Genomic DNA, 27,577 nt, shown 5'->3' with positions numbered 1-27,577 from the left:
TAATAGAAGGAGTAATATCAGTAGTAGATGTAGTGATAGTAGTAGTGATAGTTGTAGTGATAGTAGTAATGGTGATAGTAGAAGTAGTGATAGTAGTAGTAGTAGTAGTAGTAGTGATATTCGTGGAATTAGTGATGGTAGTATTGATAGTGGTTGTGATAGTAGTTGTGGTTGTGATAGTAGGAGTAATAGCAGCAGTAGTAGTTGTAGTAGTAGTTGTAGTAGTAGTAGTGGTAGTAATAGTGGTAGTTGCAGTAGTGATAGAAGTAGTAGTAGTAGTAATAGCAGTAGCAGTTGTAGTGGTAGTAGTAGTGATAGTTGTAGTTGTGATAGTAGTAGTACGAGTAGCAGTAGTAGAAGTGTTAAAACTAGTAGTAATAGTAGGAGTAATTGCAGTAGGAACAGTAGTAGATGTGGTAGAAGTAGTGATAGTATTAGTGATAGTAGTGGTAATAGAATTAGTAGTAATTTAAAAAATATATATATATATATTTAACCTTTATTTATCTGGGCAAGTCAGTTAAGAACAAATTCATATTTTCAATGACGGCCTAGGAACAGCAGTAGTAGTAGTAGCAGTAGAAGCAGCAGCAGTAGTAGTAGTAGTAGTAGTAGTAGTGGTAGTGGTAGTAGTAATAGTGGTAGTAGTAGTGGTATTAGTAGTAATTGCAGAAGTGGTGGTAGTATTAATAGTAGTGGTAGTAGTAAAAGAAGGAGTAATAGCAGTAGTAGTAGAAGTGATAGTAGTAGTGATTTTAGTAATGATAGTAGTACTAGTGATAGTAGTAGTAGTAGTAGTGATAGAAGTGATCGTAGTAATGGAAGTAGTAGTGATAGAAGTAGTGATAGTAGTAGTAATCGTAGTGTTAGTAGTAGTGATAGTAGTGGTAGTAGTCATAAGAGTTGTGATAGTAGTAGTGATAGTTGTTGTGATAGTAGTAATAGTAGAAGTAAAAGCAGTATAAGTAGTAGTAGTAGTGGTAGTAGTAGTTGCAGCAGTAGTAGTGGTAGTAGTGGTAGTAATATTAGTAGTAGGATTAAAATCAGTAGTAGTAATAGTTGTAATAGTAGTAGTAGTAGTTATAGTAGGAGTAATAGCAGCAGTAGTAGTTGTAGTAATAGTGTTAGTAGCAGTAGTGATAGAAGCAGTAGTAGTAGTAATAGCGGTAGCGGTAGTAGTGGTAGTAGTGGTGATAGTAATAGTACTAGAAGTAGTAGTTGTAGTATTAGTGATAGTAGTGGTAATAGTAGTAGTCATTACATTTTTTTTTTAACCTTTATTTATCTGGGCAAGTCAGTTAAGAACAAATTCATATTTTCAATGACGGCCTAGGAACAACAGCAGTAGTAGCAGTAGCAGTAGTAGCAGCAGTGGTAGTAGTAATAAAAGTAGTAATAGCAGTAGTAGTATTAGTAGAAGTAGTAGTAGTAGTGGTAGTGGTAGTAGCAATAGTAGTATTAGTGGTAGTAGTAGTAGTAGTAAAAGCAGGAATAGTAGTAGTAATAGTAGTAATAGTAGTAGTGGAAATAGCAGTATTGGTAGTTGTAGTAGTGGTAGTAGTAATCGTAGTAGTAATATCAGTGGTAGTGGTGGCAGTAGTAGTAATAGTGATAGTAATAGTAGTATTGGTAGTTGTGGTAGTAGTAGTAATTGCAGTAGTGGTGGTAGTAGTAATAGTAGTGGTAGTAGTACTAGTACTAGTAGGATTAATAGCAGAAGAAGTAGTGGAGATAGTAGTGGTAGTAGTATTACTGATAGTAGTAGGGATTTTAGTAATGAGAGTAGTAGTAGTGATAGTAGTAGTAGTGATAGTAGTGGTGATAGTAGTGGTAGTGGTAGTAGTGACAGTAGTGGTAGTAGTGAAAGTAGTAGTGATAGTAGTGATAGTAGTCGTGATATAGTGGTGATGGTAGTAGTAGGAGTAGTGTTAGTAGTAGCAGTAGTAGTGGTAGCAGGAGTAATAGCAGTAGTAGAAGTAGTAGTAGTAGTGGTAGTAGTAGTAATAGTGATAGTATTAGTGATAGTTGTAGTGATAGTATTAGTGATAGTATTAGTGATAGTAGAGGTAATAGTGATAGTGATAGTAGTAGTGATAGTAGAGGTAATAGTGATAGTGATAGTAGTAGTGATAGTAGAGGTAATAGTAGTAGTGATAGTAGTAGTGATAGTAGTAGTGGTAGTAGTGGTAGTAGTAGTAGTGAAAGTAGTAGTGATAGTAAGGGTAATAAAAGTAGTGATAGTAGTAGTGGTAGTAGAGGTAATAGTAGTAGTGCCAGTAGTAGTGGTAGTAGCGGTAATAGTAGTAGTGATAGTAGTAGTGATAGTAGTGGTAATAGTAGTAGTGATAGTAGAGGTAATAGTAGTAGTGATAGTGGTAGTGGTAGTAGAGGTAATAGTAGTACTGATAGTAGAGGTAATAGTAGTGGTAATAGTAGTAGTGATAGTAGTAGTGATAGTAGAGGTTCTAGTAGTAGTGATAGTAGAGGTAATAGTGGTAGTGATAGTAGTAGTGATAGTAGTGTTGATAGTAGCAGTGATAGTAGTGTTGATAGTAGTAGTGATGGTAGTAGTGATAGTAGTATTGCTAGTAGAGGTAATATTAGTAGTGATAGTAGTAGTGAAAGTAGAGGTAATAGTAGTAGTGATAGTCGTAGTGATAGTAGAGGTAATAGTATTAGTGATAGTATTAGTGATAGTAGTAGTGATATTAGAGGTGATAGTAGTGGTGATAGTAGTTGTAATAGCGGTAGTAGTGGTAGTGATAGCAGTAGTGATAGAAGTGGTGAAAGTAGTGGTGATAGTAGCGGTGATAGTAGTAGTGATAGTAGCGGTGATGATAGTAGTGGTGATAGTAGCGGTGATGATAGTAGTGGTAATAGTAGCGGTGAATGTAGTAGTTGTGATAGTCGTGGGAATAGTAGTGGTGATAGTAGCGATGATAGTAGTAGTTGTGATAGTAGTGGTAATAGTAGTGGTGATAGTAGCGGTGATAGTAGTAGTGATAGTAGCGGTGATAGTAGTAGTGATAGTAGCGGTGATAGTAGCGGTGATAGTAGTAGTTGTGATAGTAGTGGTAATAGTAGTTGTGATAGTAGCGGTGATAGTAGTAGTGATAGTAGCGTTGATAGTAGCGGTGATAGTAGCGGTGATAGTAGTGGTGATAGTAGAGGTTCTAGTAGTTGTGATAGTAGTGGTAATGGTAGTAGTGGTGGTAATAGTAGTTGTGATAGTAGCGGTGATAGTAGTAGTGATAGTAGTAGTGATAGTAGCGGTGATAGTAGTGGTGATAGCAGAGGTTCTAGTAGTAGTGATAGTAGCTGTGATAGTAGTGGTAATGGTAGCAGTGATAGTAGTAGTGATAGTAGTGGTGATAGTAGTGGTGATAGCAGAGGTTCTAGTAGTAGTGATAGTAGCTGTGATAGTAGTGGTGATAGTAGTGGTGATAGTAGAGGTTCTAGTAGTAGTGATAGTAGTAGTGATAGTTGTAGTGATAGTAGTAGTGATAGTAGTAGTGATAGTAGTGGTGATAGTAACAGTGATAGTAGTAGTGATAGTAGTGGTAATAGTAGTAGTGGTGATAGTAGAGGTACTGGTAGTGGTGATAGTAGTAGTGATAGTAGCGGTGGTAGTAGAGGTACTGGTAGTGGTGATAGTAGTAGTGATAGTAGTAGTGATAGTTGTAGTGATAGTAGTAGTGATAGTAGTAGTGATAGTAGTGGTGATAGTAACAGTGATAGTAGTAGTGATAGTAGTGGTAATAGTAGTAGTGGTGATAGTAGAGGTACTGGTAGTGGTGATAGTAGTAGTGATAGTAGCGGTGGTAGTAGAGGTACTGGTAGTGGTGATAGTAGTAGTGATAGTAGAGGTAATAGTAGTAGTAGTGATAGTAGTAGTGATAGTAGTGGTAATAGTAGCAGTAGCAGCAATACATTTCCAATTCTAAATTGGTGCAGTGTGCTATCTTCCTACCACATTGGATAATATCATTTTAGAAAAGAAGAGATCTTCTGGATGTTATTGGACTATCAATGGATTGCAGGATTTATTCATTCCCTGCTAAAGTGATTACTCTGTTACACAATTTGGGACTGGGCAGCTCTTCATGAATGAACCAAAAATACTTTCTGCTGACCGTTTGAAGGACAACCCTTTCTTTCTGCATATTGGATCAATTTCACTAAACTCAACTGTGTCACTCTCTCTGGGGTGGACTTCTCTGGGACTACACACACACACACACACACACACACACACTCACACACACACACTCACACTCACACTCACACTCACACTCACACTCACACTTACACTTACACTCACACACACACACAGGACATGAGTTCATCGCCGTATTTCCCTGCGCGATCCGCGCTGTTCCGTAAGGAGGCCAATGGAGTGACGTACCGTGTCCCTGCCCTGCTCTACCTGTCCCTGTCCAACTCCTTCCTGGCCTTCTGTGAGGAGAGACTCAGCCCCTCAGACGCCCAGGCTCACCTGCTGGTGATGCGCAAGGGCACATTCTACAGGAACTATGTAGAGGTCAGTACAGGTCACAGACTTAGGATAGGTCAAAGTAACAGGTGTCCTAATACTTAATATTTCTCTAACATCTAACCTCCTACCCTATTACAACTACTATCACCTCTACCCTCCCTCCCTGTCTCTACCCTCCCTCCCTGCTCCCTCCCTGTCTCTACCCTCCCTCCCTGTCTCTACCCTCCCTCCCTGTCTCTACCCTCCCTCCCTGCTCCCTCCCTGTCTCTACCCTCCCTACCTGTCTCTACCCTCCCTCCCTGCCTCTACCCTCCCTCCCTGCCTCTACCCTCCCTACCTGTCTCTACCCTCCCTACCTGTCTCTACCCTCCCTACCTGTCTCTACTCTCCTACCCTGTCTCTACCCTCACTCCCTGTCTCTACCCTCACTCCCTGTCTCTACCCTCCCTCCCTGTCTCTACCCTCCCTCCCTGCCTCTACCCTCCCTACCTGTCTCTACCCTCCCTACCTGTCTCTACCCTCCCTCCCTGTCTCTACCCTCCCTCCCTGCCTCTACCCTCCCTACCTGTCTCTACCCTCCCTACCTGTCTCTACCCTCCCTCCCTGTCTCTACCCTCCCTCCCTGTCTCTACCCTCCCTACCTGTCTCTACCCTCACTCCCTGTCTCTACCCTCCCTCCCTGTCTCTACCCTCCCTACCTGTCTCTACCCTCCCTCCCTGTCTCTACCCTCCCTCCCTGTCTCTACCCTCACTCCCTGTCTCTACCCTCATAACCTGTCTCTACCCTCCCTCCCTGTCTCTACCCTCCCTCCCTGTCCCTACCCTCCCTCCCTGTCTCTACCCTCCCTCCCTGTCTCTACCCTCCCTACCTGTCTCTACCCTCCCTCCCTGTCTCTACCCTCCCTACCTGTCCCTACCCTCACTCCCTGTCCCTACCCTCCCTCCCTGTCTCTACCCTCCCTCCCTGTCTCTACCCTCCCTCCCTGTCTCTACCCTCCCTCCCTGTCTCTACCCTCCCTCCCTGTCTCTACCCTCACTCCCTGTCTCTACCCTCACTCCCTGTCTCTACCCTCCCTCCCTGTCTCTACCCTCACTCCCTGTCTCTACCCTCCCTCCCTGTCTCTACTCTCCTACCCTGTCTCTACCCTCCCTCCCTGTCTCTACCCTCCCTACCTGTCCCTACCCTCCCTCCCTGTCTCTACTCTCCTACCCTGTCTCTACCCTCCCTCCCTGTCTCTACCCTCATAACCTGTCTCTACACTCCCTCCCTGTCTCTACACTCCCTCCCTGTCTCTACACTCCCTCCCTGTCTCTACCCTCACTCCCTGTCTCTACCCTCATAACCTGTCTCTACACTCCCTCCCTGTCTCTACACTCCCTCCCTGTCTCTACACTCCCTCCCTGTCTCTACCCTCACTCCCTGTCTCTACCCTCACTCCCTGTCTCTACCCTCCCTACCTGTCTCTACCCTCCCTACCTGTCTCTACCCTCATACCCTGTCTCTACCCTCCCTCCCTGTCTCTACCCTCCCTCCCTGTCTCTACCCTCCCTCCCTGTCTCTACCCTCCCTCCCTGTCTCTACCCTCCCTACCTGTCTCTACCCTCCCTCCCTGCCTCTACCCTCCCTCCCTGCCTCTACCCTCCCTCCCTGTCTCTACCCTCCCTCCCTGTCTCTACCCTCCCTCCCTGTCTCTACTCTCCTACCCTGTCTCTACCCTCCCTCCCTGTCTCTACCCTCCCTACCTGTCTCTACCCTCCCTCCCTGTCTCTACCCTCCCTACCTGTCCCTACCCTCCCTCCCTGTCTCTACCCTCCCTACCTGTCTCTACCCTCCCTCCCTGTCTCTACCCTCCCTCCCTGTCTCTACCCTCCCTACCTGTCTCTACCCTCCCTCCCTGTCTCTACCCTCCCTACCTGTCTCTACCCTCCCTACCTGTCTCTACTCTCCTACCCTGTCTCTACCCTCCCTACCTGTCCCTACCCTCCCTACCTGTCTCTACCCTCCCTCCCTGTCTCTACCCTCCCTCCCTGTCTCTACCCTCCCTCCCTGTCTCTACCCTCCCTCCCTGTCTCTACCCTCCCTCCCTGCCTCTACCCTCCCTACCTGTCTCTACCCTCCCTCCCTGTCTCTACCCTCCCTCCCTGTCTCTACCCTCCCTCCCTGTCTCTACCCTCCCTACCTGTCTCTACCCTCCCTCCCTGTCTCTACCCTCCCTACCTGTCCCTACCCTCCCTCCCTGTCTCTACCCTCCCTCCCTGTCTCTACCCTCCCTCCCTGTCTCTACCCTCATAACCTGTCTCTACCCTCACTCCCTGTCTCTACCCTCCCTACCTGTCTCTACCCTCCCTACCTGCCTCTACCCTCCCTCCCTGCCTCTACCCTCCCTCCCTGTCTCTACCCTCCCTACCTGTCCCTACCCTCACTCCCTGTCTCTACCCTCATACCCTGTCTCTACCCTCCCTACCTGTCTCTACCCTCCCTCCCTGCCTCTACCCTCCCTCCCTGTCTCTACCCTCCCTCCCTGTCTCTACCCTTCTACCCTGTCTCTACTCTCCTACCCTGTCTCTACCCTTCTACCCTGTCTCTACCCTCCCTCCCTGTCTCTACCCTTCTACCCTGTCTCTACCCTTCTACCCTGTCTCTACCCTCCTATCCTGTCTCTACTCTCCTACCCTGTCTCTACCCTCCCTCCCTGTCTCTACCCTCCCTCCCTGTCTCTACCCTCCCTACCTGTCCCTACCCTCCCTCCCTGTCTCTACCCTCCCTCCCTGTCTCTACCCTCCCTCCCTGTCTCTACCCTCATAACCTGTCTCTACCCTCACTCCCTGTCTCTACCCTCCCTACCTGTCTCTACCCTCCCTACCTGTCTCTACCCTCCCTACCTGCCTCTACCCTCCCTCCCTGCCTCTACCCTCCCTACCTGTCCCCTCCCTCCCTCCCTGCCTCTACCCTCCCTCCCTGTCTCTACCCTCCCTACCTGTCTCTACCCACCCTACCTGTCTCTACTCTCCCTACCTGTCTCTACCCTTCTACCCTGTCTCTACCCTCCTATCCTGTCTCTACCCTCCCTCCCTGTCTCTACCCTCCCTCCCTGTCTCTACCCTCCCTACCTGTCTCTACCCTCCCTCCCTGTCTCTACCCTCCCTACCTGTCCCTACCCTCCCTCCCTGCCTCTACCCTCCCTCCCTGTCTCTACCCTCATATACTCCCTACTTGTCACTGCTCTCCATCCCTGTCTCCACACTCCTATCCCTCATCCCTCTCTCTACCCCCCAATTCCCTCCCTGTCTCTACCCTCATATACTCCCTCCTTGTCGCTACTCTCCCTCCCTGTCTCTACCCCCCCAACTCCCTCCCTGTCTCTACCCTCCTACCCTCCCTCCCTGTCCCTACCCTCCTACCCTCCCTCCCTGTCTCTACCCACCTACCCTCCCTCCCTGTCCCTACCCTCCTACCCTCCCTCCCTGTCCCTACCCTCCTACCCTCCCTCCCTGTCCCTACCCTCCTACCCTCCCTCCCTGACCCTACCCTCCTACCCTCCATCCCTGTCTCTACCCTTCCTTCCTCAGTGGGAGGACATGAGTGTTCTGGGTACGGCTCAGTTGGCTGGCCACCGGTCGATGAACCCGTGTCCGCTGTATGACGAGTTCACAGGCACCCTCTTCCTGTTCTTCATTGCTGTGCTGGGCCACACGTCCGAATCCTACCAGCTGGTGACGGGTAAGAATGTGACGCGCCTCTGCTTCATCTCCAGTAACGACCAGGGCAACACCTGGAGCCCTGCCATCGACCTCACCAAGAGGGTCATAGGAGACACCATCAAAGGTGAGACAAGGTCACAGCAGGTAGGTTGATCTCATGAGGTTATGAAGTTCTGTGTTTTATGGTGAAGTATGTGTTTATTTCACATGGTGTCATATCTCTCTGGTTGTGGTTGTGGTTCTGGTTGTGTTTCCCCTCCTCAGACTGGGCAACCTTCGCCCTGGGCCCGGGACACGGCATCCAGCTCAAGTCAGGCCGCCTGCTGGTGCCAGCGTACGCCTACCACATCGACTGCAAGGAGTGCTTCGGCCAGATGTGCCTGACCACACCCCACGCTTTCTGTTTCCATAGCGACACCCACGGGCGGACGTGGCGTTTTGGGGAGGCGGTGCCAGGGCCAGAGAGCGTGGAGTGCCAGATGGTGTCTGTGGATCAGGAGGACGGGACCAACGTGCTGTACTGTAATGCCCGGAGCCCCCTGGGCTGCAGGGTCCAGGCCCTCAGTCTGGATGACGGAGCTGTCTTCCAGGATGGACAGCTGGTGCAGCGGCTCACAGAGCCACGTAATGGTTGCCACGGTAGCGTAGTGGGGTTCCCTGCCCCCCTACACCTCAACCTCCGCCCTCGGCCACCCACCCACGCCAGACACTGGACATCCTTCGAGGCTAAGACTGGCGCCTCCTCCCCACCCACCGCCCCTCCCCCTCCCAGCTCCCCACAGAATTTCCTTCCACCCACCTGGGTGGTGTACTCCCACCCGACATGGACCAACGTGAGGAAGGACCTCGGGGTGTACCTCAGCCTGTTCCCCCGTGACCCGGACAGCTGGTCTGGCCCGTGGGTGATCTACGAGGGCCCCAGTGCCTACTCTGACCTGGCCTACCTGGAGCTGCCATCAGCTGGGGCCCCGTCGGCCGTGGCCTTCGCCTGTCTGTTTGAGTGCGGCACCAGCACGGCTTATGATGAGATCTCCTTCAGCATCTTCACCCTCTACGAGCTCATTGACAACCTGCCACGCAACACAAAGTCAGACAGCAACACACAGCCACCCAGCAACACACAGCCACTCAGCAACAGAAAGTCAGGCAGCAACACACAGCCACCCAGCAACACACAGCCACTCAGCAACACAAAGTCAGGCAGCAACACACAGCCACCCAGCAACACACAGCGACCCAGCAACACACAGCGACCCAGCAACACACAGCCACCCAGCAACACACAGCCACTCAGCAACACAAAGTCAGGCAGCAACACACAGCTACCCAGCAACACACAGCCACCCAGCAACACACAGCGACCCAGCAACACACAGCCACCCAGCAACACACAGCCACCCAGCAACACACAGCCACTCAGCAACACAAAGTCAGGCAGCAACACACAGCGACCCAGCAACACACAGCGACCCAGCAACACACAGAGCTTCCACAACACAACACAACCCAAGGAAGAGAGACCAGAGGCGAGGAAGAGGAGGATGAGGAATATGTGTGGTCTTTGCAATGTTTCCTAACTGCTAATTAACTGTTAATCCTAGTGTTTTCTGCGCGTTTCCTTCTGGAGCTCATGAGAAAAGTGTACAACAGCGTCATATTTAAATGCGATCCACAGAGTTCTGACGTTTTACGTCTGGTGATGAATTTGTTTTGTCTGATATCAAGTCTATCCATGCCTAGTAACCCTCGACTTAATGCACATACTGTGTGTTTACATGTAGTGGTTGTGTCACGATAATGCAGAAACATTGCTATAGAAGCCACGTTTTATTGAATACTAGCCAGGGGCAGCCTACAGATGTAGGATCTTCATTTGAGCCAGTTTGCTACAGCAGGAAAATAATCCTTCTGCAATAGGAAATGTGAATGATTATGTGGATTATAATGATTGGACATTTTTGTAGGGGTTGATACATTTTTCATATAGAGAAAATAAAGTCTGAAATTACAAAGTGGAAATTACAAACTAAATAAGCCTTTTTAAACCTCAAATGCACTACAAGTTTTAAATGTCGTGCATTGCAGGAAAGTTATCCTGCAACAGGGTGATCAAATGAAGATCCTACATCTGTATAACTCTGTTGAAATGCATTTTCTGCTGGATTGTTGTAATTGACCAAGAACACCACTAGATGCTCACGAACATAAAGTTGAATCATTCTTTATTAAACCAACCATCCTTTATTAAACCAACCATTCTTTATTAAACCAACCATTCTTTATTAAACCAACCATCCTTTATGAAACCAACCATTCTTTATTAAATCAACCATTCTTTATTAAACCAACCATTCTTTATTAAACCAACCATTCTTTATTTAACCAACCATTCTTCCTCAGCAGTATTTCTGTACTGATTGGTACACTACATGAGCAAAAGTATGTGGACACCTGCTTGTCGAACATCTCATTCCAAAATCATGGGCATTAATATGGAGTTGGTCCCCCCTTTGCTGTTATAACAGCCTCCACTCTTCTGGGAAGGCTTTCCACTAGATGTTGTAACATTGCTGTGTCGGTCTCTCTTGCTTCCATTCAGCCACAAGAGTATTAGTGAGGTTGGGCACTGATGTTGGGCGATTAGGCCTGGCTCGCAGTCAGGGTTCCAATTCATCCCAAAGGTGTTCGATGGGGTTGAGGTCAGGGCTCCGTGCAGGCCAGGCAAGTTCTTCCACACCGATCTCGACAAACCATTTCTGTATGGACCTCCCTTTGTGCACGGGGACATTGTCATGCTGAAACAGGAAATAGCTTTCCCCAAATTGTTGCCACAAATTTGGAAGCACAGAATCGTCTAGAATGTCATTGTATGCTGTAGCGTTAAGATTTCCCTTCACTGGAACTTAGGGGTCCGAACCATGAAAAACAGCCCCAGACCATTATTCCTTCTCCACCAAACTTTACAGTTAGCACTATGCATTGGGGCAGGTAGTGTTCTCCTGGCATCTGCCAAACCCAGGTTCGTCCGTCGGAATGCCAGATGGTGAAGCGTGATTCATCACACCAGAGAACGCATTTCCACTGCTTTAAGAGTCCAATTGTGGCGAGCTTTACATCACTCCAGCCGGCACTAGGCATTGCGCATGGTGATCTTAGGCTTTTGTGCGGCTGCTCGGCCATGGAAACCCATTTCATGAAGCTCCCGACGAACAGTTCTTGTGCCGACGTTGCTTCCAGAGGCAGTTTGGAATTCGGTAGTGGATGTTGCAACCGAGGATAGACGATTTTTACGCGCTACGTGCTTCAGCTCTCGGCGGTCCCATTCTGTGAGCTTGTGTGGCCTACCACTTTGCGGCTGAGCCGTTGTTGCTCCTAGACGTTTCCACTTCACAATAACAGCATTTACAGTAGGCAGCTCTAGCAAGGCAGAAACTTGACGAACTGATTTGTTGGAAAGGTGTCCTCCTATGACGGTGCCACGTTGAAAATCACAGAGCTCTTCAGTAAGGCCATTCCACTGCCAATGTTTGTCTATGGAGAATGCATGGCTGTCAGCAACGGGTGTGGCTGAAATAGATGAATCTATTAATTTGAAGTGGTGTCCACATATTTCTGTACATATAGTGTATTTGCATGAGATGTCTGAGATACTGTGCTTTTGTCTTGCTTTCCAACAACATGTAAAGACTGCATCACCCTATACTATACACACAAACAACATACCATTTCGTAAGCGTGTATGTTACATTGTCACACTCACATTATCTAAGAGCACTCAGTCAAGTTGTTTTCCTTTCTGGTGAAATGAAGGAGAAGGAAAGTATTTTTTGGCGAAGATTAGGGAAAGGGAAGTGAGAGCTGACAGTAAATTACACTGAGAAAAAAAGACAGGATGACTTTGCGATCATTAGAGACCGACACATTAGCCTGGGTTGACTCTTGTGTCTCGTACACATGATATTTTGAAAGCCCTGCTGCAGTTTGGTTATCTGATGTAACACCAGCCGTTTTGTTCCAAAATACTCGTCACACACGGGCTATCACAGAGGTGATGTCTTAGTAACAGAGCCACTTATCCAGAAATGATTTGAGGGCTTTACTCTGGTCACAGGCCAAAATATATTTACAATTTAACAGAGCTAGGGGAAAAAACATGTCCGTTGTGCTTCTAGGCCAAACTGACATCCAACATTCTGTTATGTACCATCTGTGGTATCTCCAGCTGAGTGGAGGTTGCCGTGGGCAACTCCAAACCGCCCTGGGGGAGGGGCTTGCGGTTGAGTGTGGCAGTCAATCTTTTCCGGAACACCCTGCACAGGAAAACATAGATCAGCGGGTCCAGACACACGTTAGTGGCAGACAGCCAGAGAGTGGTCTCCTTAGCAATGTAGAGTGCGTTTTGCGCCCGACAATGGTTGTCTATGTTTCGGGTCTGGGTGAGAGTGTAGGGCACCCTGGCGAAATGAAAAGGTGCGAAACAAACGAAAAACACCCCCACCACCACAAAGACTTTGGCCTTGGTCCTACGGCTGGCCGCTTTGGAGCCACTACGCGAGGCTTTGTAGGACTCGTAGACTTTACGACTGATGAAGGTGTAACACAACAGCATCAGAGCCAGTGTTCCCCAAAACACCACCTGGGAAGAGGAAGAGAAAACTCCGTAAGGCATCAAACGTCATCATCAGAAAAGCTAAAGGAACATTTTTAATCACAAATAGGTGCTAAGTCCAGGCACTCGTGTGCTTATGAAAGTTAAAAAGCTTTTAATGTGTTTGGCTAAGTCATTATTAAAATACACCAACGCTTATCGACCAACGGCTTCATCAGGGTGTCAACATGTAATCAATATAAATGCAACAATTTGAATGATTTCACTGATATCATGTAAGCAAATCAGTCAATTGAAATAAGTAAATTTTCCCTAATCTATGGATTTCACATGACTGGGCAGGGGCAGAGTCTGGGAGGGCATAGGCCCACCCACTTGGGATCCAGGCCCACCTACTGAGAAGCCAGGCCCAGCCAACCAGAATGAGTTTTTCCCCACAAAAGGGCTTTATTACAGACATAAATACTCCTCAGTTTCTTCAGCTGTCCGGGTGGCTGGTCTCAGATGATCCCGTAGGTGAAGAAGCCAGATGTGGAGGTCCTGGGCTGAGCTTTAGCCAGATAATTTAATGTTAATTTCTCTACCATAAGCCGCCTCCACCATCCAACCGGCCTCACAACCCCAGACCACGTGTAACCATGCCAGCCCAGGACCTCCACATCTGGCTTCTTCATCTGCAGGATCGTCTGAGACCAGCCACCTGGACAGCTGATGAAACTGTGGGTTTGCACAACCAAAGAATTTCTGCACAAACTGTCAGAAACGGTCTCAGGGAAGCTCATCTGCATTCTCGTCGTCCTCACCAGGGTCTTGACTTGACTGCAGTTTAGGGTAGTAACTGACTTCAGTGGGAAAATGCTCACCTTCGATGTCCACTGGCACGCTGGAGAAGTGTGCTCTTCATGGAGGAATCCCGGTTTCAACTGTACCGGGCAGATGGCAGACAGCGTATATGGCATTGTGTGGGCGAGCGGTTTGCTGATGTCAACATTGTGAAGAGAGTGCCTAATGGTGGCGGTGGGGTTATGGTATGGGCAGGTGTAAGCTACGGACAATGAACACAAATACATTTTATTGATGGCAATTTGAATGCACAGAAATACTGTGATGAGATCCAGAGGCCCATTGTTGTGCCATTCATCTGCCGCCATCACCTCATGTTTCAGCATGATAATGCATGTCACAAGGATCTGTACACAATTCCTGGAAGCTGAAAATGTATGTTCTTCCATGGCCTGCATACTCACCAGACATCTCACCCATTGAGCATGTTTGGGATGCTCTGGATCGACATGTACGACAGCGTGTTCCAATTCCCTCCAATATCCAGAAACTTTGCACAGCCTTTGAAGAAGAGTGGAACAACATTCCACAGGCCACAATCAACAGCCTGATCAACTCTATGCGAAGGAGATGTGTCACACTGCATGAGGCAAGTGGTGGTCACACCAGATACTGATGCCCCTACTATATTTATTTAAGGTATCTGTGACCAACAGATGCATATCTGTGTTCCCAGTCATGTGAAATCCATAGAATGGGGCCTAATGAATTTATATCAATTGACTGATTTCTTATATGAACTGTAACTCAGTAAAATCGTAGAAATTGTTGCATGTTGTGAACAAGAATGTTGCCCGTACTTGGCAGAAGTAGTTGAAGCCCTCGTGCCACAGCATGCCGGCCTGACCCTTTAGAGAGGTACACTTCAGCCGGCCACCAGAGAGCAGCGGTGTGCGGTCACTCAGAACGGCATTGGGCAGAGCCAGAGAAACCATCACAGCCCAGACGGCCGCACTCAAAGCCTGTCCCAGCCCGACCCTCTGGAGGGCGCACTTCCCAAAGGGCCTGACGATCTTGAGGTAACGGTCCAGGCTGATGAGCCCCAGGAGCAGGATGCTGATGTACATGGTGGTGTAGAAGAGGACGGCAGAGTAGCGACAGTAGAACACACGCAGACGCCAGGAGCCCACGTCGGCGTCCGCGAGGACCTTCACTGGGATGGACAGAGTCATCAGCAGGTCTGCCACCACCTGTTGACAGACAGGCCATCACGTCAGTCATCAGTCATATTGTTAAACTATTCTTGACAGTCGGACAACTAAATTGGTTTATCACAGAAAATAAATTCTGGGTCCCTTACTACGTTCTTCAGGTAGACCACGAAGGTGGTGGTGCTACGGATGTTGAAGAAGATCCATGCAGCCAGGCAGTTGAGTACCAGTGCAAACAGGAAGAGGGCGCTGTAGAGACAGGGGAAGACCACCGCCGTCACACTGGTGTCACGCACACACTTCAGAGACAGGTTTGATTGGCTGCCGTTCATCCTCACCTCCAGAAGTACTTTGGAGAGAAACAGAGGACAAAAGATTAGGTGAGCAGTGTATAATATATATATATATATATATATATATATATATATATAGAGACAGAGACAGAGAGAGAGAGAGAGAGAGAGAGAGAGAGAGACAGAGAGAGAGAGAGAGAGAGAGAGAGAGAGAGAGAGAGAGAGAGAGAGAGAGAGAGATTCAGTGTTAATTTACTCTATATTTAACACCCAGAAATATACTCTATATTTAACCTACGAAAAGAATGCACTTTTTCATAAGACCCTTCACAATGTATGTTTAAAAATGTATTTAATATTAATTTGGACATTGTAAATACATCAAGTAGGTTAGTCCTCTGTACAGAGCGGTTCAATTTATGCCGATGATAGACAGTACATTTACTGTGTCAGTCGTTTCCTACAACCTCCATTTGTCTGTCTGTCAGTCTCTGTATCCGCTTGGCCTTCCGCTTTACATAAGGAGTCCAAACAGCTTAGAATCACATTCAGTGCAGTAACAGGTGCTATGGCAACCAAGGCACATTTTCAAAGTTGGATCCATTCAGGGGTTTGTGGACTGATACTCAGAAGACATGGATCCCTTTAAAATCATGTTTCTATAACTTGATGAGAGATTTGAGCCAAATTCCTGAAAATACACTTGATGTCCCTACATGAATCTGCATTCATTCAGTCTGATTTGGACAGCTCATGAAGAATGTGCTGTGATGTAGGTCATTAATTGAAAAACTAAATTGAAATGCTTAAATGTATACTCTTCCCTGTGACATAAAAAAATATTCAATTGTTATGCAGAATTGTTATACACTTGTCAAACATAATCATAAATTACATTAAATGCATTAATAATGAAAATGTCCTTACCCTCCTTTGATTGAAGTTTTGATGTTGAAGACGTGAAATTCACTGGAGCACTCAATATGAAGAGAAAAAGTCAGCAGTCTTCACTCAATATGTAAAAGTGAAATATCCAATTCAGCTGTTTTTTTTTCCTTACAATCTTTCCAAGGCTTGACAATTTGTCTTTATTTTCAATGGTCACATTGGTTTTCACACCGACCAACAAAACGGTCCATTTGAGCGTACTGTATGCATGTGTAATGGTATTTTCTGTAGGAGGTCTCTGGGTCTTTACATAGAGCTCGTGTGTGGCTGTCTCGTCACAATCCCAATGACTTCGCCAATGAGTGACTTTGCCTGTGTGAATGAGCCTGTACCTCCTCTCTTCCTGTTTAATTGTCCACTGAGAGGTTAGTACGGCATGGTGCCAGTCTCCCTGTGCCAGTGTGCGTCAGTTTCACTAGTTGGTGAGTGAGCGGCGAATGCAGCAGGCAGGACACACTTCCTGACTGTGATCTTAAGAGGCCCCCAGGGCCGCACCCCATTCACTCTCCCTGGCCTAGTCCTCCCACCCATTTCTCTTTACTAAGTTCAAGGCCCTGTCTTAATGATGCCAAACCAGAGCAAAGTGGCAGTGTAGTGGCGAGCATGCAGAAATCATTCATCTCTGCTGATTGCTTACTGTCATCAACTGTGTATTTGTGGGGCCATCTTATCTCCAGACAGGTTTTGATTGAATAGGGCCCAGAGTCTTCAGCACCCTGTCTACTACGCTGCATTGTAGTGTGCACGGTAGTGTGCATGCTAGTAGTGTTAGGGGCGGCAGGTAGCCTTGTGGTTAGAGCGTTGGACTTGTAACCAAAAAGGTTGCAAGATTGAATCCCCGAGCTGACAAGGTACAAATCTGTCGTTCTGCCCCTGAACAAGACAGTTAACCCACTGTTCTTAGGCCATCATTGAAAATAAGAATTTGTTCTTAACTGACTTGCCTAGTTAAATAAAGGTACACTAAAATAAATAAATAATAGAAGTGTGCATGGTAGTGTGCATGGTAGTGTGCATGGTAGTGTGCAGGGTAGTGTGCGTGGTAGTGTGCGTGGTAGTGTGCATGGTAGTGTGCATGTTAGTGTGCAGGGTAGTGTGCAGGGTAGTGTGCAGGGTAGTGTACATGGTGGTGATGTGCATTGTAGTGTGCATGGTAGTGTGCATGGTAGTGTGCATGGTAGTGTGCATGTTAGTGTGCAGGGTAGTGTGCATGGTAGTGTGCAGGGTAGTGTGCATGGTAGTGGTGTGCATGGTAGTGTGCAGGGTAGTGTGCGTGGTAGTGTGCAGGGTAGTGTGCATGGTAGTGGTGTGCATGGGGGTGATGTGCATGGCAGCGTGCACGCAATGCAGAGTCAGAGTAAGCATGCAACAGGCAGGATATCTCAAAGCCCTTGTTGTCCTCTATTATAATTTGTTTGTTCTGTGTGCTATTGTGCTTCTGTGTTTCTTTGACTTGGAGGGTTTGTTCTGTTGCGTAATCTCTAAAACCCACCATAATTCTGTGTAACATGCAGCTGAAACATGTGGCTGAGAGCTTAAGGGCTGATATCTTTAGTGGAAAAAGTACCCAATCGTCATACTTTAGTAAAAGTAAAGATACCTTAATAGAAAATTACTCAAGAATGCGTGAAAGTCACCCAGTAAAATATTACTTGTGTCACGACTTCCACCGAAGTCGGTCCCTCTCCTTGTTCGGGTGACGTTCGGTGGTCGAAGTCACCGGCTTTCTAGCCATCGCCGATCCACTTTTCATTTTCCATTTGTTTTGTCTTTGTTTTCTACACACCTGGTTTCATTCCCCAATTACATGTTCATTATTTAACCCTCTGTTTCCCCCATGTTTGTGTACGTGTTTGTATATAATGTTCAGGCCGTTACTTGTTGGCTGGTATTGTTTGCCGGGTTCTTACTACGCCCGTTATTTACGGTAATTTCACGCACCTTTAGTATTTGATTTATACTGGTACTGTTCGTGGAATAAATGACCTTGTACACTCATCTCTGCTCTCCTGCGCCTGATTCCATGCACCAGTTACCCACAGCTTGACAACTTGAGTAAAAGTCTAAAAGTATTTGGTTTTAAATATACTTAAGTATCAAAAGTAAAAATATAAATCATTTCAAATTCCTTATATTAAGCAAACCAGACGGCACAGGTTTTTATGTTTTTTTAATTCACGAATAGCCACTGGTAAACTCAGACATCACTCAGACATAATTTACAAACAAAGTATTTGTGTTTAGTGAGTCCACCAGATCAGAGGCAGTAGGGATGACCAGGGATGTTCTCTTGGTAAGTGTGTGAATTAGACCATTTTCCTGTCTTGCTAAGCATTCAAAATGTAACGAGTACTTTTGGGTGTCAGGGAAAATGTATGGAGTAAAAAGTACATTATTTTCTTTTGGAATGTAGTGAAGTAAAAGTTGTAAAATATATAAATAGTAAAGTAAAGTGCAGATATCCCAAAAACTACTTAAGTAGTACTTTAAAGTTTTTTTTTTTTACTTAAGGACTTTATACCACTGCTATGAGAAATGGGCTTGCCGAGGCTTACATTTTTTCCACCACTGTGATGTCGCTGACATTTTATTTTGCTACACAGTTTAGTTATCAAATATCTGACTTCCTGTGTAATACTGTTTTTTTTTTTTTTTTTTTTAAAGCAGGTCAGAATGTGTAATGGAACCAGCAGTGAGTGACACACTTCTTTCCTTCGAAATATCCAACAACTGTTTGTTACAAAACACGCAAAACCATAACGAGAATAGTTTCTCTAGCACTGAGGAACCTGTATGAAATAAAAGTCCAACTGACAAACTTCTATTATGGTCATTCATTGAAGTTTAAAGGTTATTTACAGAAGTGCTTGAAAAGGTCAGTTGTGTGTTGTACATGAAATACCATTTACTATCACTACTATTATCATTGTTTTGATGGACTCAAGTGACTACATTGGCAAGTGCCGTTCTTAGGTTAGTCACGCCCTGATCTGTTTCACCTGTCTTTGTGATTGTCTCCTCCCACCTCCAGGTGTCTCCTGTTTTCCCCATTAGTCCCCGGTGTATTTATCCCTGTGTTTCCTGTCTCTCTGTGCCAGATTGTCTTGTTTTGCCAAGTCAACCAGGGGTTGTCCTAGCTCCTATTTTTTTCCCCCAAGTCTCTGTTTTTTCCTAGCCCTCCTGGTTTTGACCCTTGCCTGCCCTAACACCGTATTCACCTGCCTGACCACTCTGCCTGTCCTGACCTCGAGCCTGCCTATCCCCTGGTACTGTTTGGACTTGGACCTGGTTTATGAACTCTCGCCTGTCCCCGACCTGCCTTTTGCCTACCCCTTTTGGTGTAATAAATATCGGAGCTCAACCATCTGCCTCCTGTGTCTGCATTTGGTTCTCTCCTTGTGCCCTTATAATAATCACCCACTCAAAAAGACAGCCAAAAGTTAGTTGAATTTTCAATGTGTTAATACTATGCTTTCAACTATCTAAAAGCACAACAAAGTTCAAATGGGAACACAATGTCAGATATTTTGTATTTAAACAACAGATCAATGTGTTATCCCTGTGCTTCATCTAATAGCAGAACTAAATAACCTGGATTGCAGTTGAGAATGAGATTACTTCAATATTCTACACAGATTATTACAGCAAGTGTGAAGATCTCCACAGACGTGCGACCTTTGCACGCTATCTTGAACATACACGCGTTCTATGATTACATACGAACACGTTTATAGTTACAATAACCTTACATGTGGCCATGAATGTGTTACTGATTTTAAGGTTGTATAAATACTGTTAAATTAGTTTGTTGCATAAATACGGTTACATTAGTTTGTTGAATAAATACGGTTACATTAGTTTGTTGAATAAATACGGTTACATTAGTTTGTTGAATAAATACTGTTACAATAGTGTGTTGAACAAATACTGTTACATTAGTTTATTGAATAAATACGGTTACATTAGTTTGTTGAATAAATACTGTTACAATAGTGTGTTGAACAAATACTGTTACATTAGTTTGTTGAATAAATACGGTTACATTAGTTTGTTGAATAAATACGGTTACATTAGTTTATTGAATAAATACGGTTACATTCGTTTATTGAATAAATACTGTTACAATAGTTTGTTCAATAAATACGGTTACATTAGTTTATTGAATAAATACGGTTACATTAGTTCGTAAGATAGCCTTAACTTATTACTGTTCTTTACTGTAGTGCACAAGTAATATTAAATTGTGTTTGGTTGCCAATGCAACCAAATATCAAGAATCGAAAGAAAATACAGCGGCAAAAAAAACAATGTGAACCCTTTGGAATTACCTGGACTTCTGCATAAATTGATCAATTTGATCTGATCTTCATCTAAGTCACAACAATAGACAAACACAGTCTGCTTAAACTAATAACACACCAATTATTGTATTTTTCTTGTCTATATTGAATACATCATTCAAACATTCACATTGCAGGCTGGAAAAAGTATGTGAACCCATAGGGTAAATGACTCCAAAAGCTAATTGGAGTCAGGAGTCAGCTAACCTGGAGTCCAATCAATGAGACGAGATTGGAGATGTTGGTTAGAGCTGAACTGCCCTATAAAAAACACTCACACAATTTGAGTTTGCTATTCACAAGAAGCATTGTCTGATGTGAACCATGCCTCGAACAAAAGAGATCTCAAGAAGACCTAATTGTTGACTTGCATAAAGCTGGAAAGGGTTACAAAAGTATCTCTAAAAGCCTCGATGTTCATCAGTCCACGGTAAGACAAATTGTCTATAAATGGAGAAAGTTCAGCACTGTTGCTACTCTCCCTAGGAGTGGCCGCCCTGCAAAGATGACTGCCAGAGCACAGCGCAGAATGTTCAATGAGGTTAAGAAGAATCCTAGAGTGTCAGCTACAGACTTACAGAACATGCTAACATCTCTGTTGACGAGCCTACGATACGTGAAACACTAAACAAGAATGGTGTTCATGGAAGGACACTAAGGAAGAAGCCACTGCTGTCCAAAAGTGCTGTTGGCAAATAAATGAAACTGAAGTTGAGTTGTTCGGAAGGAACATGTGTGGAGAAAAAAAGGCACAGCACACCAACATCAAAACCTCATCCCAACTGTAAAGTATGGTGGAGGGAGCATCATGGTTTGGGCCTGCTTTGCTGCCTCAGGGCCTGGACAGCTTGCTATCATCAACGGGAAAATGAATTCCCAAGTCTATCAAGACATTTTGCAGGAGAATGTAAGGCTATCTGTCCGCCAATTGAAGCTCAACACAAGTTGGGTGATGCAACAGGACAACGACCAAAAACACAGAAGTAAATCAACAACAGAATGGCTTCAACAAAAGAAAATATGCCTTCTGGAGTGGCCCAGTTAGAGTCCTGACCTCGACCTGACCTCGAGAGCGGTTCACACGAGACGTCCCAAGAATATTGCTGAACTGAAACAGTTTTGTAAAGTGGAATCGTCCAAAATTTCTCCTGACCGTTGTGCAGGTCTGATCCGCAACCTCAGAAAACGTTTGGTTGAGTTTATTGCTGCCAAAGGAGGAAGTTAAACACTAGGACAAAATCAACTTTATTTAAAGCTGCAATATGTACGTTTTTGTGCAACCCAATCTGTTCTATGTGCTCCTTATCTGTGCATTTTGTTCTTAAGTTTTGTTTTTGCGTCTTTTACTTTCGGTTTTATACACCAGCTTCAAACAGCTGAAAATGCAATATTTTTGGTTATGAAAAATAAATGTTACAGCGGTTTATATGGTGCAATGATTCTCTACATTACAGTATACTCGCTTGTTTTGTTACAAACTGAAATTAGGCTAAATATGATCAAATTTCAATCAAATTTATTTATAAAGCCCTTTTTACATCAGCAAAGTGCAAAGTGCTGTGCTATATAGTGCAAAGTGCTGTACAGAAACCCAGCCTAAAACCCCAAACAGCAAGCAATGCAGATGTAGAAGCATGGTGGCTAGGAAAAACTCCCTAGAAAGGTCAGAACCTAGGAAGAAACCTAGAGAGGAACCAGGCTCTGAGGGGTGGCCAGTCCTCTTCAGGCTGTGCCAGGTGGAGATTGTAACAGAACATGGCCAAGATGTTCAAACGTTCATAGATGACCAGCAGGGTCAGATAATAATAATCACAGTGGTTGTAGAGGGTGCAACAGCACCTCAGGAGAAAAATGTCAGTTGGCTTTTCATAGCCGATCATTCAGAGTATCTCTACCGCTCCTGCTGTCTCTAGAGAGTTGAAAGCAGCAGATCTGGGACAAGGTAGCACGTCCGGTGAACAGGTCAGCGTTCCATAGCCACACGTAGAACAGTTTAAACTGGAGCAGCAGCACGACCAGGTGGACTGGGGACAGCAAGGAGTCATCAGGCCAGGTAGTCCTGAGGCATGGTCCTAGGGCTCAGGTCCTCCAAGAGAAAGAAAGAAAGAGAATTAGAGAGAGCATACTTAAATTCACACAGGACACCAGATAAGACAGAAGAAATACTCTTGATATAACAGACTGACCCTATCCCCCTGACACATAAACTATTGCAGCATAAATACTGGAGGCTGAGGTCCGGAGGGGTCGGGAGACACTGTGGCCCCGTCCGACGATACCCCTGGACAGGGCCAAACAGGCAGGATATGACCCCAACCCCTTTGCCAAAGCACAGCCCCCACTCCTTACTATCCTGAGACAAGGCCGAGTATAGCCAACGAAGATCTCCCCCATGGCACGAACGAAAGGGGGGGCGCCAACCTGGACAGGAAGATCACGTCAGTGACTCAACCTACTCAAGTGACGCACCCCTCCTAGGGACGGCATGGAAGAGCACCAGTAAGTCAGTGACTCAGCCCTGTAATAGGGTTTGAGGCACAGAATCCCAGTGGAGAGAGGGGAACTGGCCAGGCAGAGACAGCAAGGGAGGTTCATTGCTCCAGTTCCTTTCCGTTCACCTTCACACTCCTGGGCCAGACTACACTCAATCATTGGACCTACTGAAGAGATGAGTCTTCAATAAAGACTTAAAGGTCGAGACCGAGTCTGCGTCTCTTACATGGATAGGCAGACCATTCCATAAAAATGGAGCTCTATATGAGAAAGCCCTGCTTCCAGCTGTTTGCTTAGAAGTTCTAGGGACAGTAAGGAGGCCTCCGTCTTGTAACCGTAGCGTACGTGTAGGTATGTACGGCAGGACCAAATCGGAAAGATAGGTAGGAGCAAGCCCATGTAATGCCTGTAGGTTAGCAGTAAAACCTTGAAATCAGCCATAGCCTTAACAGGAAGCCAGTGTAGAGAGGCTAGCACTGGAGTAATATGATCAAATTACAATTTTTGCCACCAGGAAATGGCGGGGCGATTTCTGCATATTGCATCTTTAAAGTGCATTTAAGGATGGAACTATCCAAACAGAAGATACATCTCCTTCAAATGTTGATATTTGGTTGCGTTGACAACCAAACATAATTCAATATCCAGTTTGACTACAAATTAATAATTGATATGTTGGATTCACGTCTTTAAATGCACTTTAAATAAAGTTAGATTTGATTTAGTCTTATTCTTTAACTTACATTTTTGGTTGAGACGGAGACGTGAATCCAACATATCAATTATTAATTTGAACATTTAATTAGAAATCAACCAAAGCTTGAAATCCTAGGCCTATATGTATTGTCTATTTTTAGTTGAATCCTGGGTTTTTCTTCAGCCGCCTTAGGAATTAGAGACGCTGTTGCTCCCTCTTGACAAGAGTGGTGTGGTTAGTCCATGACAAGTCCTCAGTGATGTGGACGCTGAGGAACTTAGATCTTGTGACTCTCTACTGTAGTCCCGTTGATGTGGATCAGGGCATCTTCCCTCCTCTGCTTCCTGAAGTCAACAATCAACTACTTTGTTTTGCTGACATTGAGGGTAAGGTTGTTGTCATGACACCACAATGCCAGTTCACTTACCTCCTCCCTATAGGCTGACTCGTCATTGTTGGTTATCAGGCCTACAACCGTGGTGTCATCAGCAAACTTGATGATGGAGTTGGTGTCGTGCAAAGCAACACAGTCGTGGGAGAACAGGGAGTACAGCAGAGGACAGAGGACACACCCCTGGGGGACCCCCGTGTTAAGAGTCAGTGGGGAGGAGGTGTTTTTGCCAATCCTCACAGCCTGTGATCTGCCCGTCAGGAAGTCCAGGATCCAGTTGCAGAGGGTGATGTCCAGATCCATGGCTCTGAGCTTGGTGTCGAGCTTGGAGGGAACAATAGTGTTGAATGCTGAACTGTAGTCAATGAACAGCATTCTCACATAGGTGTTCCTCTTGTCCAGAGGTTTTACGGCTGTGTGAAAAGCGATGGAAATAACGTTTTCCATGGATCTTTTAGACAGTAGACAAATTGTGTGCCCAGTATACTGGCCTTGATGTGGGCCATGACCAGCCTCTCCAAGCACTTCATGACTGCCCTGCGCCAGCAGCATACCCCCCTGCATCCCACTGCTGGCTTGCTTCTGAAGCTAACTAGGTTTGGTCCTGGTTGGTCCCTAGATGGGAGACCAGATGCTGTTGAAAATGGTGTTGGAGGACCAGTAGGAGGCAACCATTCCTCCAAAAAATATCCCAATGCCCCAGGGCAGTGATTGAGGATGTTGCCCTGTGTAGGGTGCCGTCTTTCGGATGGGACGTTAAACAGGTGTCCTGACACTCTGTGGTCACTAAAGATCCCATGGCACTTATCGTAAGAGTAGGGGTGTTAACCCCAGTGTCCTGGCTAAATTCCCAATCTGGCCCTCATAATGTCATGGTCAATTAATCATCCCCAGTTTACAATTGGCTCATTCATCTACCCTCCTCTCCCCTGTAACTCTTCCCCAGGTCATTGCTGTAAATGAGAATGTGTTCTCAGTCAACTTACCTGGTAAAATAAGGGTTAAGTAAATTTAAAAAAATGACTGAGATGAGGGCAACAGCACGATAGTCATTTGGGCATGTCACCTTGTTTTCCTTGGGCACTGGGACAATGGTGGTCTACTTAAAGCAGATTGGGACTACAGCCTGGGACAGGGACAGGTTGAATATATCTGAGAAGACATCTGCCAGTTGGTCAGCACACACACTGAGGACATGGCCCGGGGGATGCCATCTGGGCTGGCAACTTTGTGATTATTCACTATTTTGAGAGTTTTACTCATGTCAGCCTCAGAGAGCGAAAGCACCTGGTCGTCCAATCCAATGTATTTTTTCACGTAGATTCCACGTCACAATACGTTGACAAATTATGTCAAAACAACATTGATTCAACCAGTTTATGCCCAATGGGTGGCTTTACATGTTCTGTAACAGTGAAATAACAACTTGTGTGACCTAATTCATTATACATTTAGATTTTAGTCATTAATCAGACACTCTTATCCAGAGTGACTTACAGTTAGTGCATCCATCTTAAGGTAGCTAGGTGAGACAACCACATATCACATTAATCCAACTTACTCTCCAACAAATATGGGTAGAAACATTTGAACAAGTATAGAACAAAAGAAAACCAATCTAAGACAAAGTTGTTTAGCTTTTCTCAGGAAAGTTTATTCAAATCCCCTATTTAGCCTACAATATGTTTTTGTCTCAATTAGAGAAATGTCCAATTGGATGATACTTCTCCCTGTCTATGTTGAGCGATTCTCTGTGGTGCCTGATGTTATTTGTGAAGGTGTCCCTCCTCGGTTCAGCATCCCCATAAGTTTCTCTCTGAACTCCCTGCACAGGAAGAAGTAGAGGAGTGGGTCCAGGCAGATGTTGACGGTGGACAGCCACAGGGTCACCTTTTGAGCGATGCTGATGGAGACTTGAGAATAGGCCTTGACATTGTTGGTCTGCTGAATAGTGTGTGGGATCCGCACAATGTGGAATGGAATGAAGCAAACAGAGAACACGACCAGAACCAGGAAGACACGGACCTTTGTCTTTTGCTTGCCCTGGCTGTTTTTGCTGCCGGAGTTTCTGAAGGACTTGAGGACCTTGTTGGTGATGCACATGTAGCAAACTACAACCAGTATGCTCACGGCCCAGAACAAGACATCCATGAACACAACCACCACTGTGTGAAGTCTGACCCCGGCTGGGCTCTTCATGGACATACAGGAGGCATCCGTCTTGTTGCTGGCACCCTGATTGGTCAGGATAATGGTAGGGAGAGCAGTGGCTCCAAACAGCGCCACCCACACAGAGACAGACAGTACCTTACCGAAGACCAGGTTCTGACCCAACAACCTGCCACAGGGCCTGACGATCTTGAAGAAGCGGTCCAGACTGATGAGGCCCAGTAGAGTGATGCTTGTGTACATGCATGTGTAGAAGATGACACCTGAGTAGCGACAGGAGAACAGTCGTAACCCCACAGATGACGTAGGAAGTTTACTGGCCGCCACAATAGGCATGGTCAGGGTCATGAGAAGGTCAGCGGCCACAAGGTTCTTCAGATACACCATGAAGTTGGAGGTTGAGCTCAGGTGCAGGGAGACCCAGGACGCGACCCCATTCAACATCAAGGCAAGCGGGAACATTGCAAAGTACAGACATGGGATAACCACATCTAGGTCGTGATAATTGAAAGAGCCACAGTCCAGAAGAAACAGGGGGGATGTCAGGTTAGATGTCATTGTAGCATCTGAAAAAAGGGAGAAGAAAAGTTATGGAAATATCTCAGTCTAATCCATTGTTTGCCAAATGAGGAACTTATTCAAGGACTTTCCTAGGTCAACACGAAAACATGCAAAATGAAGACACTGAGGAAAACCTTTGAATCACCTTGCATCATTTAACATGATTTGCATTGCTTTTGTTAGCAATAACAAAGCTAGCTGCCACGGAGTGACCCAGCCCCAAAGCTAGCCCTGAGCCAGGCCCACCTCCCGGCCTACTCTGTGATCACTCGGCTACACAGCCGATGCCTCCCGGACTCTACCCCAACACGGCTAGAATCCACTACTCCACCAGATCCTTGTCGTAAGCTCTGGACCTTTGTATCGGATCATCACTGCTAGCTAGCTACTACCGAGTGGCTATAGTGGCTAATTCCCCTGCCCCAAAGCTAGCACCAGTTAGCCGCAAGCCAGGCGCATCTCCTGGCTAGAAAACGAAATTACTACAACTACAATACCTCTTTCGCCATCTGGCCTGGACCCTTTGTCGACACGGCGCCCCGCCGTACCACCACGACTTGTCCGCCAACGTAACTCCATCCGCTGTGTCCTCAACCGGCCTTTGCCGGACGTCGGAGCACACGCTTCTTCTTACCCCGGCCTGCTAACTTTAAACACTGTGTCTCCCGCATGCTAGTGTAGTAACGACTGCCCCGTGGCTTCCCTGTTCCATCTATTGCTGTTCACTGGACCCTATGATCACAAGGCTACATAGCTGATACCTGCTGGACTGTTCATTTATCATGGTACTCCAGTTTGTTTATTTTTTTGTTTATCTGTCTGCCCCAGCCTAGAACTCAGGCCCTGTGAGTAGTTAACTGACCCTCTCTGCCCATTCATCGCCAT

At 45.9% G+C, this 27,577-nt stretch overlaps 2 protein-coding genes and 1 pseudogene across 2 annotated transcripts in view; 1 reads left to right on the top strand and 2 right to left on the bottom strand.

Annotated features, from left to right (window-relative positions):
* The window catches only part of neu4 (sialidase 4), a 16,680-nt gene extending 6,135 nt beyond the window's left edge, over positions 1 to 10,545 (top strand). The window contains exons 2-4 of the mRNA XM_014163564.3: positions 4,334 to 4,540; positions 8,066 to 8,321; positions 8,462 to 10,545. Of these exons, the coding sequence (XP_014019039.1) occupies positions 4,334 to 4,540; positions 8,066 to 8,321; positions 8,462 to 9,774 (1,776 nt within the window). The 3' untranslated portion in view covers positions 9,775 to 10,545. The remainder of the gene's footprint in view (positions 1 to 4,333; positions 4,541 to 8,065; positions 8,322 to 8,461) is intronic.
* A 605-nt stretch (positions 10,546 to 11,150) lies between these two features.
* LOC106581491 (P2Y purinoceptor 13) lies at positions 11,151 to 16,451 on the bottom strand. Its single transcript, XM_014163566.3, has 4 exons — positions 16,021 to 16,451; positions 14,950 to 15,149; positions 14,450 to 14,839; positions 11,151 to 12,833 (listed from the first exon to the last, which is right to left on the bottom strand). Exons 2-4 carry the CDS (start codon positions 15,130 to 15,132, stop codon positions 12,366 to 12,368), a joined length of 1,041 nt encoding a protein of 346 aa, XP_014019041.1. The 5' UTR covers positions 15,133 to 15,149; positions 16,021 to 16,451; the 3' UTR covers positions 11,151 to 12,365.
* A 9,232-nt stretch (positions 16,452 to 25,683) lies between these two features.
* Positions 25,684 to 26,865, bottom strand: LOC106581492 (P2Y purinoceptor 13 pseudogene; annotated as a pseudogene).
* Positions 26,866 to 27,577: the final 712 nt, after the last annotated feature.

This window comes from Salmo salar, chromosome 20, assembly GCF_965601325.2.
Source record: "Salmo salar chromosome 20, fSalSal1, whole genome shotgun sequence".
In the NCBI taxonomy this organism is placed as follows: domain Eukaryota; kingdom Metazoa; phylum Chordata; class Actinopteri; order Salmoniformes; family Salmonidae; genus Salmo; species Salmo salar.
Note: the sequence above shows the minus strand (reverse complement) of the source record. Positions and strands in the feature narration are given on the sequence as shown.

Coding starts and splice junctions, on each gene's coding strand:
- LOC106581491 (XM_014163566.3), bottom strand. CDS start 15,132: ATGAACGGCAGCCAATCAAACCTGTCTCTGAAGTGTGTGCGTGACACC. Junction 14,840..14,949: donor TGGTCTACCTGAAGAACGTA/GTAAGGGACCCA, acceptor GTCTGTCAACAG/GTGGTGGCAGACCTGCTGAT. Junction 12,834..14,449: donor GCTTCAACTACTTCTGCCAA/GTACGGGCAACA, acceptor TCCTCTTCCCAG/GTGGTGTTTTGGGGAACACT.